The sequence below is a fragment of the Falco peregrinus genome, chromosome 18 (assembly GCF_023634155.1).
Source record: "Falco peregrinus isolate bFalPer1 chromosome 18, bFalPer1.pri, whole genome shotgun sequence".
Classification (NCBI taxonomy): Eukaryota; Metazoa; Chordata; class Aves; order Falconiformes; family Falconidae; genus Falco; species Falco peregrinus.
In genome coordinates this window covers 5,694,051-5,706,323 of record NC_073738.1, presented here as the reverse complement: position 1 = coordinate 5,706,323, position 12,273 = coordinate 5,694,051, and the positions used below count along the sequence as shown (strand labels likewise).

The following is a 12,273-nucleotide window of genomic DNA, read 5'->3' as shown; positions in this document are numbered from 1 at the left end:
CGGGGGAAGCCGCGGGTGGAGGGTGGCGGGAGCGGGCGAGGCCCGGGACACCCCGGGCCACCCTGGCAGGCGGTGCCGCGGCCCATCGGCCGCCTCGCCAACGGGGGCCCCTCCCGCTTGCCGCCCGCGTGTGGGGCCGGCCGCGTGCAGGCAGGCCGGGCGGCCGGCGGCGCCCCGCAGTGCGCATGCCCGGCGCTACGTAGGGCACGCAGGCGGCGGCGCGGGGCCGGGCCTCGGCGGCGGCGGCGCCGCGTGACTCAGGTAAGGCGGCCCCGGGCCGGGCTCCGCGCTCCGCCGCCATGGGGTCCCGCGCCGCCATGGGGCACACCGCGGGGCGCGTGCCCGCCCCCTTCCCGTCCCGCTTCTCGTTAATGGCCTCGGCCCCATCGTGCCCCCCGAGAGGGGTGGCTGGGCCCCGTGGCCCCGGGCGTGCGGGGTCTGCGCTGCCCCCCGCGGGGACGGGGGGCCCTCGGCACCCCCTGGGGCAGGGCGGGGGGCCCGCGCCCCGGGGCGCCCGGCGGCTGGTTTCAGGCTCGCTAACCTTGGCTCGTGTCCCCGGCCGGAGCCGGGAGCGCGGCGTGTGCACAGCAGGGGCACCGGTGGGTGCCACCGCCACCGCTCTCCGGTGCGGGGGTGGGTGGGCGAGTCGGGTCCCCTTGCGCGGGTGGGGCGGGGGCCGCCGAAGCACGTGTGCGCGGAACGCGTTGAGCCCCGGGGCAGAGGCGCCGAGCTGGGCAACGGGTCTGGGTCTCGTCCGTCCCTGGTTCTGCACCTCTGCCGGCAGCCGCACAAGTTTATTTTGCGTAAAACTTTATGGGGCTGTAGGGCCTTTTGTAAGTGGGTGTGCCCAAAGAGTCTCGAAATTCTTCTCCTGAAACTGTTGGGGTTTGGTGGAGCAGGTGTTGCCGCTGTCCCAGTGTCTGTAACCTCTGAATGCAAATTCTGTCATACGTAAATAGCATTTTCGTTTTCTGTTTTAAGTTCCTGCAGAATTGTGATGTACCCAAACAGCATGCTAAATTCCTGGGCTCTGCCTTGCTGTTCTTTCCATCTGGGTTAACGTTCTCGTTACATGTTCCGTTCAGGTTTTTGCTAGAATGAGAAGTCTTTGACAAAGGCATTTATTTTAGCCGTCCTTGTCATTTGTAGCAGTGGGTGCCCTGCATGTGGTACTCGGAGGACTGCTGGGCTAATTTAGAAACAAATTGTTTCTATTTCAAGTTTCTAAGAGAACATTCTCATCAACATTCGAGTTCCCACTAAGATCTGCTTGCGGGAGGGAGTAAAATGATTCTTACTGCCATGCCTGATGCAGCTGACGCTCCTTAGCTGTCTGTGAAATGCAGAGGGTAATCACTGCCCCTTCGGGGCTCGTAGTTTGGACCTTGGTGATGGCACCTACAGCCCAAGTGGGAGACCAAGACTGTTGGGAGATCAAGCAAAAAAGGCACGGGAAGCTGAGGGTAAAAAAAGGTGACCTGTCAAACTCTCTGCAGGTTTCTATCAGGTGTGGGGAGAGAGCTTTGGTCTCATGAGCCCCAGTTTGCTGTTTGTTGTTCTGGGCACCAGTGCAGTATCCATCCTCTTCCCGCTTTTGTTTGTAGAGCTTACAAGAAAAGGTCTCTCTCTCTAAACAGCAGTAGTGCTGGGATGCTGTGGGACCCGATTCTGAGCATACAGTCTAGAAAATCAAAGTTAAGCACTTTTAAAGTAGCAGGGGCTATCACAGCATTTGTTAAAAGTGCATGAATACATTTTAAGATTTACTGCTGCTGTTACACATTCATTGATCTGACTGTGTCTAATTGCTAATTAGTAACAACTGTAGGCACAGTGTGTGGCCTTTGAAATGAGCTGGCAACAACGCTGACTGACTGAGAGATGCTATTGGAGAGTCAGTTTTATAGTGGAACTTCTCTGCTTCCAGAACTTGCTCATCTGAACAGCCTGGCCAGATGTGAACTGGCTGCTGCCTCGGCTGCTTCTGCTTCAAGCCAGAGAGTCTAGAACCTCACCTTCAAAGTTATTTTTTCTTGTAATAGTATTCACTTCTTTTATACAGAAGATGGCAAGATCAGGCAGGGGTTTATTTCTCTCTAGTCTTGACAGCGTTTTCATTTGTGAAAGTTGGGTATTACTGTAGGTGTGATGTAACAGAATTGATGAGGATTTTTTGCAATGTTTGATCAATTTTTTTCTTCCAGTGAAAATGAAGAATTTATATATTTTTATTGCTGTCCTGTTCATCCCATGGAGTTTTTCTTTGGCAAAGTATGATGAATTCGAGGATGGAGATGACATTATGGAATACGATGATAATGACTTTGCTGAATTTGAAGATGTTAATGAAGATGCAGTCACAGAGTCTCCTCAGAGGATCATCACTACAGAAGATGATGAAGAAGAAGCAACTGTAGAGCTTGAAGGTCAGGATGAGAATCAGGAAGACTTTGATGACGCAGATGCACAGGTAATGCCTCATCTCCTTCCTCTGTGTGTTTCCTAATAGTACCTCTGCACCTTTCTCAGCTGATCTTTTTGGATTTGACCTACCTGGCTTTGGATTTTTATGCTGTGTGTGATTTTGTCCCTCAGGAGGGTGATACTGAGAGTGAACCGTATGATGATGAGGAGTTTGAAGGCTATGAAGAGAAACCAGATGCATCTCATAGCAAAAATAAAGACCCCATAACAATAGTTAATGTAGGTATAAATGTTGATCTGCTTTCTGTTTGGTATTTCATCACTTTTTTTTTTTTAAGGTGGTGTGCCAATAATCTCATTGTGTACAAACACACGTGTAAGACAGAACCTGTCCTAAAAAATTTATTATTTAAATTAACAAGAGACAGTGCAGAAACAGGAGAAGTGTGGAGACAAGAAATACTTGAAATAATACAACAGGACAGCAGCAGAATACGATCCAGGTGTGCTAGCTCCCAGTTCCATGCCCTTCTGCATTGGTTGATGCTACTTTCCATAGCAACTCCTGAAGTAAAACTGCCAGGGCAGGTGCCTTTGGTCTGTTGATCTCTATTTTAAGCTTCTAGAACTCGGGTCCTTGGATCAATGCTCTATTCTGTATTCAAACTGAGAACCGCAGTTGGAATATAGATCATGAAATTCTTCGTTAAAACAAACTTTTTCAAACATAGTTTTGACGAAAGCGTTTTATGACTTAGCTGCTTTTACCCATATGACTGTGGGGGAGAAGTGGAGGAGCTAGAGTGATGACCTTCATTTAATCCAGAGAAAAACCAGATACATCTCAGAATGTCTGGGTGCTTTTTCAACATGTAAAGAAGAGGTTGCGATGATCATATGCTTACAGTAAACAGTGTATTTTTAGCTTGTCTATGGCTAAAGTTTCAGATTATAAATTGCCTTGGATGGTTTTTGAAGCAAATCTCTCTGTCCACCCTGCATCACCATCTTGTTACATCCCAAGAGAGTCCTTTACAGAATGATCCAGTGCTTGAGGTCTGTGTTTTTATTATCTGTAACATCTCTTTTTAAGTATTGTGGCTGGCCCTGGTAGTGAAAAGTAAGGTTTGGGTACTTTTATGACTGAAGGGTGATACAGTGATAGCAAAACAGCTAATTGTTCTCTGAAGATGGCAAGTCTGGCAGGCTCCCTTGCTCCCCCCTGCAGTCTGGCTCTTGGTAGTGTCCTGAAAATGCTCCTGGACACTGGGTGTTTAGATTTCAACAAGAGTTACGTGATGATCAGATAATGATGTGATGGGCAAGGCATCAAGCTCAAATAATCAGTGAGTTGAAATGCTGGGCTGTTGACTACTCTGAGGGACGCGTGCTAGCGCAGGCTCACTTGGAAGAGAGAACTATTTTGTTTGTATAGGCCAGGTATTTTGGGAATGCTGTTATCTGTTGTTTCCTGTAAGATTACTGTGTCCCAGTAGAGCTAAATGCATTATGTAGGCTTAGCTCTGTCCTGTTGCCTTTGTGAAGCTTATTGCTGTGTTTGGGATGAAGTTTCTCCAATACTCTGCATTTTCCAAATTGTTTGTGTATGTGGAATCGGCTCGTTCAGTGTGTAAAAGACAGTCTCCATTCACTTACTGTAGGTCCCTGCTCACCTTCAGAACAGTTGGGAGAGTTACTACATGGAGATCCTGATGGTAACAGGACTTCTTGCTTACATCATGAATTACATCATTGGGAAGAACAAGAACAACCGTCTGGCTCATGCATGGTTCAATACTCACAGGGAGCTGCTAGAAAGTAACTTTGCTCTTGTCGGTGAGTTCCATAACGACTTAGATCCATTTTTAGTTTGAGTAAACCTGGTTTTAGGCCAGCATGTGGACTATAGAGGAGAGTATGCTTTCTGATGCAGATGTGTGACAGCACAAATGAGAGCTCTGTGTGTAGACAAACAGCGTGCCAGTCGTCTGGTATTGAAATTAATTATGGTGCTGCAGTATAAATTACTCAGCAGCATCACGGGGATATTGAAGTAATCCAGCAACAGCAGAGCTCTATACTGATGAACTTTAGTGTTTAAATTTGTGATTTTTAGATTGCAGTTCTCTTTCATTGTTGTTTTCTTCAGGGGACGATGGCACTAATAAAGAAGCTACAAGCACTGGGAAACTAAATCAAGAAAATGAACATATATATAACTTGTGGTGTTCTGGAAGGGTGTGCTGTGAAGGAATGCTCATCCAGTTAAAGGTAAGGATGAGGCAGTTTGTAGTACTGTTTACCTGTCACCAGTTTGCAGGTTTTAGAGGCTTTTCCATGCCAGTGTGAGCAACAAAGAATCCCAGCTCGACTCTTCTGCTCACATTCAGATACAGGGTTCTGAATATGTACACGTGAAGGGAAGACTGGTTGGACTAAAGATCCATACAGGGCTGTATTCTGCCCACCGAAGTAGGTAAGAGTGAAAGCTTACAGAAAAAGTATAGAAAGCTGAAGTATAGCATAAACAGAGGTAACTGTATGCTGAAGAGCCCAGCTGCCGTTTAGAGGGACTTTAGTTGGAGGAATGGACCAACAGGAGTTCCAAGGAAGTACGACAAAGACAAGTAGGAAGTCCAGCACCAGGGATGGAGTAGCCCCACATGTTGGTTCAGCTCCAAACTTAATGGAGCAAGGCCCTGAGAAACTAACCTAATGCAGAAAGTATGCCTGCTTTTGAGCAGTATAGGCGACTTCTAAAGCGCCCTTAGAAGATGTTTTTCATAGAATAATTTAGCTTCGAACTGTCCTATTTTTTCCTTGAGCCCCACTGCTATCTGCCAATGAAATGCTGCACTCTAGGTATATCGAATTATCTTCTTCTTGTTTACAAACATGTTTTTTTAGTTTCTTAAGAGACAAGACCTGCTGAATGTTCTTGCCCGGATGATGAGGCCAGCTTCTGACCAAGTGGTATGTACTCAGCCATTTAGATTAACTTTGATAAATTGTTTAATTCCTTTGGTTCTGCTCTGCTGCTTTTGATTGTTCTTGGCACACACAAGTGAACTGCTAGGTGTCTTTCTATACTATTCCCAGTCTTCCAGTTCAGTAACTGTCAAAACAATCTGAAAGAATTGTTTGTGTTTCTTTTCTGCCAGTGGAATGCAAACTGCTGATGTCTGGAAATTATTTCATCTATGGTGGTTATTGTTTGAGTGGTTTTGTGAACAGTCTATCATGCTTCAAGACCTCATCTTGATAAAAAGCGGTTTTACAGTCTGAAATACTTAATGATTGCTTTTCTGTCTGTTCAGTCTGCCTGAACAGAGCTGCTTAATGCGTATGCTGGCCTGGATATTACACCCTGTAAAGTTACTTTCTGCCTTGCTCTTAGAGATGAGGATAATCTCATAACTGCGTAAGTGCCAAGAGAGGTTACATTTGGAAGAACAATGGCTGTGTGCACTCTGAATACTCTTTCCATGTATCTATAATTGTGTTTACCCATATCTGTTAAAAATACTTAATCTAGATGTCAGCAGTTGTTAATAAACAATGGATATCTGCACTGCGAATGAGTCTTACAACTCTGCTGTTCTAGTCACTGTTGTTACACTCAGGCATTATACCAGAATACTGAACTGAGTACTCAATACAGTTTAAAAGTACCTTACCTTAAGGCACATTGAAAAGTTTTAAATCGGCAACCTTTACCTTACCTGTGTATGGCCTCACTTAATCTTTGTTCTACGAATCAAAGTGTCAGACAAACACTGAAGTCATACTGTGACACAGGTCTCCATTTGGCCCATAGTCTGAATGCAGAGTCATATAAATCTGATCAGGGCTAATAACATTCTGTCCCACAGCAAATAAAAGTAACAATGAATGATGAAGACATGGACACCTATGTATTTGCTGTTGGAACGAGAAAAGCACTGGTGCGACTTCAAAAAGAGATGCAGGACCTGGTATGTAAGTTCATGTTGGGAATACTAACATGATAAATGATAGGATGTAAGAACCTCTGATCTGTAGATGGCTTATTTTCTTGGGAACAGTTGAAAACTTGTGACTGACCTGTTGAAATCTTCTGTGTAAGACATTTTCATCTAATGGATGGAAGTCTAATGCTATCAAACACCTGAAGTACTAGCCAGCTGCTGTCAGAACTGCGGGAAAAGACGCAATCAAAAGCAGCTTACATCTTCCTTCTGGTGTAGAAATCATTTGGGAGGAGGCTGAAGTATGTTGTCAGGATACGAGTGTCGCTTGACCTCATTTAATTTGCACAAATGACTTTCAAGGATTGAAGAGTGGACATAATTAGCAATATGTGATATGGAAAGTTTGTGTCTAAGTCATCTTTTATGCAATCTAAAATTAAAGCTGTCCATATGGTCGAGCTCTGCAGCTTGCAAAAAATCCAGTGATAACAAGCAGTGGTTTGTGAATCTTTTCTCTCATAACTTGTCTCAAGCAACAGCACTATAGAAGGTTGATGGGATGCTAGTTGATTTTGTTCTGTTATCAAACAATGTGAGAAAAGCCTCAATCCACTTTGAGCATTCCAGCGTGGATGTATTAGAATTGTTTTATCTTTTACCTTAAAGTACTGACTATTTAAAAGACTGGTGATACGACATGATTTACCTTTTACATTTGGAATGTCCCCAGCCAGACTGGCGTGACTCAGCTAAGTGTAATTTTTGTAGTGTTTCTTTTCAGGTACTTTTAGGAGTCCCACTGTGCTGGAATGGTTCAGTCTAAGATATTTACAAGCTTGTGTTTATGTTTATTTCTTTCCCCTTGTTCTCTTTGAAACAGAGTGAGTTCTGCAGTGATAAACCTAAGTCTGGTGCAAAATATGGGCTTCCAGATTCACTGGCTATCTTGTCAGAGATGGGGGAGGTCACAGAGGGAATGATGGATGCTAAGGTAATCTTGAATGAATGAGTACGAATCTTCCTTGGTAACCCTGGCACTGGCTTCTGCAAAAAAGTTCTAATCTTTATCTCCTGTAAACATCAGAACAGGAGAGCCAAACAGCCCTAGTGAGATCTAGAGAAATCAAGATCCTAAGAAAGCTTAAGGGCTGGAAGAAGCACGTAATTCTCATGTCTTTATTCCTGTTACATATCAACATGAACTGCAGACTTAAAACTGCCTTTCAAAGCCTGGAAGTTATCTTTTAACAGCCAAGTTCAAAGGAGGGTGGTGATGGTGTCTGCAGGTCCTCAAAGCTGACATGTTGCCAAATTAACTGGAAAATCTGCAATGACTTAGATATCTAACGTCAGCATTGCTCACACTAATTCCATGTATTGAGGTCCATTCTATAGCAAAAGCGAAAAAAATAATTGACAGTTTAAATTTCAATGTCACTGTGGCAAGCTGAGCATAGCAAGTTTCTGAGTGATATATGGACACTTTGGCAAGCCCATATGGAGTGGGTAGGCTGCAGATGGATTGGTGTTGGGAAAAACTAACCCCATTTTCTCTTTTAGATGATACATTTCCTCACGCACTATGCTGACAAGATTGAATCTGTCCAATTCTCGGACCAGTTCTCCGGTCCAAAACTTATGCAAGAGTACGTATAAAGCTAGATCTCTCCTCCCTGTAGCTATTGTAACACTAAGCAAAATAGAGGCTGACAAACTCATTTGCAGTGTGAAGCCTGCTAGAATGCACACAAAGAAATTGGGAGCAAAGGTGAAACAGGTGAATAAATACACTCCCTATGCTTCCAAATGCTGCATTAGTTTAGAAGATCAAGGTGCTCTGTTGCCCTAATAATTATTTTTGCTGGTTATGCTGTAGTTGGGGCAGCTACAAATTTCAGGTAACACGTAGCAGCTACAGTGTGCACACCTGTATGGGAAACAACGGAGTAATCCCACTAGAGGTATACAGCATGTTAGAGTTTAAGGGCCAAGAAATAACACTGCAGGAGGAGAACTCAATACATTAACTCAGATGTTATTTGAATGCATTGAGTACTAGGTTTAAGTCAAGTCTGGAGTGTAAAAAAAATCAAAAAACAAAACGCCAAGGCTGCTTGCCCTTCTCTAGCTGATACAGCTCAGCATTCTGCTGTTGAATCCATTGCTTGGGTACGTTGTTCAGGTTGATTTTCAGCTGTGCTTCAGAAATACATAGCAGCAGTATCTCTTCTGTTTCTCAAAGCCTCCTAGTCTTAGAGAACGCCTCAGAATTGCTAAGTGGTGGGTGATTTATCTTATCTATCATGTAGGTTTTTGCAAGGGTGTATTATGCTCACAGGCATATAAATAAATGATTCATATCAAAACTTGAAACTGTCCTCCAAAAAAAGGAACATGCTTTGATTTAATTATAAGAGAGCAGTACGTGTACCTTGTACTGAAATTGCTAGGCTTTAGAGGATCTGTGAGATGTAGGTCTGACTTTCTTACACTAGAATACTGCAGAGTTTTGAATTCTTCAGAAAATGGTTTGGTGGGTTTTTTTTCCTAACTGATATTTATAGAAGATTTATAGTAGTATGAACAATGGGGCATATGTACAACTGAATGTCACTAAAAAATATGCAGCCCCCTAAGGGGCTCAGATGACCTCTGAACTGGATTGGATGGTGCTGTACATTTTTACATTAATGCCTTTTCACTGGGTGTTTTTGAGTAAAACTTCAGGACTCTGAATAGTGTGGAACTATTACACAGCCAGGCTTTTAATCTTGTTTATTGTATTCAAGTAGTTTGCAAGCGTCTCTTGGTTCTTGACAAGGTTTTCCCTAACATTGTTAGGTGCTTTATATGCCTGTATTTTTCTTTACTCATTCCAGTCACTTTTTTTCTTTCATACCAGGGAGGGTCAGCTTACAAAACTGCCCGAAACTAAAAAGACACTTCTGTTTACATTTAATGGTAAGAGAACTGGTGTATGCATATAGAGGGGCAGTAGTGTTGTGCATTATTTCTGCACAACACATGCTCAAGTTCTGTCATCTGTGGAAGATGATATATAACTAATTACTTCAGTGCATGTAACAGGATCATTAATTGATTAACCAGGCAATAGAAGGCAGTAATAACACTGGGGGCTGCGTGGCACATCATCATGATAATAGCATACTTAGTCTTGCTATTACTGATCTTACTTTGTACTCTTATATCTGCTGGTGGTTGTATTAAGTCACCATTGGAAGATGGCTTCTTTTTAAGTTACACACCTTGCAGCTGGAGCTTGCACAGTTACTTGGTTAACCCTGGTTTGAAATAAAACCAGCCTGTTGGGAATGTGTTCTAGGAAAAGTCCATAGTCCTCTTCAAAATTCAAGGTCATAGCTCCAAGTGAAGCTAATGGTAGAGCCTGAATTCAACCCCTATTTTTGTATTCTGTACCAATAAAACTGAGAAGGATTGTGTGGGGAAAATGCCTGTTGCTGTGTGAGGAATCTAAATGCAATCTCCAAAGCTAAATGCCTTTTTTAGTGATGTCATAGAATCATTTAAGTTGGAAAAGACCTTCCTAAAGAGGAGGATAAGAACATCTTTATTTCATGAATGTGAGCAATAAGGAAAGATTTTTCTTATACATCTTATACATCTAAATACATTATAGCAAGTAGAAAAATTCTGCCAACCTCTCTGAATTAACAAGAAACACTTTATCACAGTGCCTGGTTCAGGCAACACTTCCCCAAAGGACATGGAGTCTTTGCTGCCTCTGATGAGCATGGTTATCTACTCTATTGACAAAGCAAAGAAGTTCCGTCTGAACAGAGAAGTAAGTAGAGTATATTTTTCTGTCTTCTGAATATTGTATGAAACTGCAACAACTACCACTGGATCCTTAATCTTAAGATTGGAAGCCTTATGTTTCTAATACGACTGCCAGAGATACTGCATCCTGCTCTTGGGGAAATCTGTATTAACTGCATTTGCTTTCCTCTGTGAAAAGGGTAAACAAAAAGCTGACAAGAACAGGGCTCGTGTGGAAGAGAACTTCCTCAAACTGACCCATGTGCAAAGACAGGAGGCTGCCCAGTCCCGTCGAGAAGAGAAAAAACGGGCAGAGAAGGAGCGAATAATGAATGAAGAGGATCCTGAAAAACAGCGTCGGCTGGAGGTGAGGTGGACTTTCAGATTGTTACAAGCTATTGGCACATATGTCCTGTGATACCTCCAGGGCTGCCTGTAGATATACTGGCAATGGCCAACTTGATTTCTTATTTGCTGGAAGGAAAACAACTTTGAGGGTATATGCTGTTGCTTTCTGAAACATGCAAAGGCTCCCAGTGAGGAGCTAGCTCATGTAGTTAGATGTGAACCCAAGTACTGGAGGTCCTTTAAGTTTGGCTCTTCTGAAATGATCAGCTTGCTCTGAAGAGATCACTGATGTTCACTCAGATCTCTATGTCCTTGCCTGCAGGAAGCCGCTTTGCGGCGTGAGCAGAAGAAACTTGAGAAGAAGCAGATGAAGATGAAGCAAATCAAAGTGAAAGCTATGTGACTCCATTGTGAGAAGCATCTCAGTGCCACCTGCAGACTTTCAGTTCACAGGGTACAAAGACCTACTTAACTCCATAATCCTACGCTTCTTTGAACACTAGTAGCCATTACGAGAAATGTTCCTTGCATTGGTGTTACTTATTTAAGTATTACAGCAACATGCAGGTGTATGTAGAGAGCTTTGTCTCAGCAGTTTTATTCCAGGTGGTACAAATTTTTGCTACTTGTCTGTTTGGAAAAAAAATAATGCAATATTCTTGAATGCTTTTTGTCATTTGTTCTTTAAAAACGGAAGATTGTAAACCTGTCCACATGTGCTGGTAACATATTCACGCTTTGGTTTTAAGGTTTGGTTTTAGTTGTTGGGAGGGAAGGGGGGAAAACTAAGGGGAAGAAAACTGCACAATAAACATTTACTGTGTGTTTATTTGCATCAAGCTTGTAAAGGCACAAAACATAGAGCCTTCCATACACAGTATGGATTCTTCAGGGATTTAAGCCCAGTAGAATAGAAGTGATTTTTACTTTCTTTTTTTACAAACAAGGGACTGAAACAGTATTAGGTCACCTGTGGACATGACTGGCATATGTGTAAAACATACAGATGGGTTAGATACAAGGGAATGGAATACATCAATAGTTTCCTCCTTGTGATTTTGAATGCTGCAAGCTTAATACAATGTGAAGTCTGTAATGTCAGCATGGAGTTTGTTCAGGAGTGAGCACCTGGTGAGTTAGCAGCTTCAGTTAGCCTTCCTTCAATACCAACTGCACAAGTTTGCCTCAAAAGCTTCTCCCGTTCTCAGCAGCTGCTGCCTAGTTCACTTCAGCGAGATGCTAGATTTGGTGATCTACAGTTGCCAGTTTCCCCAAGCAAGTAAAAAAGTTTCAGAGGATGTGTATCCTCTTCATCTGGTAAATGATCATTTCAGGCTTCTTGACTATAAATGGGGAGAATGAAGTGGATGCCCCTGTGCACACTTTGCTGAGAGAGCTCTGCATTTTATAAATGCTTCACGTCTAGAAGGCATGATTGTTGCTTGTAACAGACTTTTCAGTTTTTGGGGAAACAGTTTTGCATTTTCTTGTTCAATACTTTGTGCAAACTTGCAAACTGAGGCAATAAGAACGAGCTGCTGTTGAAACAGAAATTCCTTAAAACTTTTTGTTCCAGCATGGGATACTTCACACAGATTTAAATGCAAATGTCTGTAACCTGGTACATGCAAATACGTTAATTTTATAATGGTTGGTAAGATTATTTAAAACCAAAACTAATGTAGATAATGTGAAATTTTAGCACTATTTTGCTTTAAAGATTAAACTGGTATTGTTTCACAGAGGTCTCTGA

General features: G+C 43.0%; 1 protein-coding gene across 2 annotated transcripts; it reads left to right on the top strand.

Moving 5' to 3' along the window:
* Nucleotides 1–36: 36 nt before the first annotated feature.
* On the top strand, nt 37–12,264 carry CCDC47 (coiled-coil domain containing 47). Of its 2 annotated transcripts, none has more exons than XM_055790159.1 (13): nt 37–261; nt 2,205–2,470; nt 2,596–2,703; nt 4,086–4,260; nt 4,574–4,695; nt 5,332–5,397; nt 6,297–6,398; nt 7,255–7,365; nt 7,935–8,020; nt 9,277–9,335; nt 10,088–10,197; nt 10,372–10,539; nt 10,843–12,264. In XM_055790159.1, exons 2-13 carry the CDS (start codon nt 2,210–2,212, stop codon nt 10,921–10,923), a joined length of 1,449 nt encoding a protein of 482 aa, XP_055646134.1. In that variant the 5' UTR covers nt 37–261; nt 2,205–2,209; the 3' UTR covers nt 10,924–12,264. The 2 variants fall into 2 exon arrangements, with proteins under 2 accessions (XP_055646134.1, XP_055646133.1); XM_055790158.1 differs by lacking the exon at nt 37–261 and adding an exon at nt 733–1,473.
* The last annotated feature ends 9 nt before the right edge of the window (nt 12,265–12,273 follow it).

Bases quoted from the DNA above. Each gene is read 5' to 3' on its own strand.
- CCDC47 (XM_055790158.1), top strand. From the start codon at position 1,341: ATGCAGAGGGTAATCACTGCCCCTTCGGGGCTCGTAGTTTGGACCTTG. The intron at 1,474-2,204 runs GTGACCTGTCAA...TTTTTCTTCCAG, and splicing joins GAAGCTGAGGGTAAAAAAAG to TGAAAATGAAGAATTTATAT. The intron at 6,399-7,254 runs GTATGTAAGTTC...TCTTTGAAACAG, and splicing joins AAAAAGAGATGCAGGACCTG to AGTGAGTTCTGCAGTGATAA.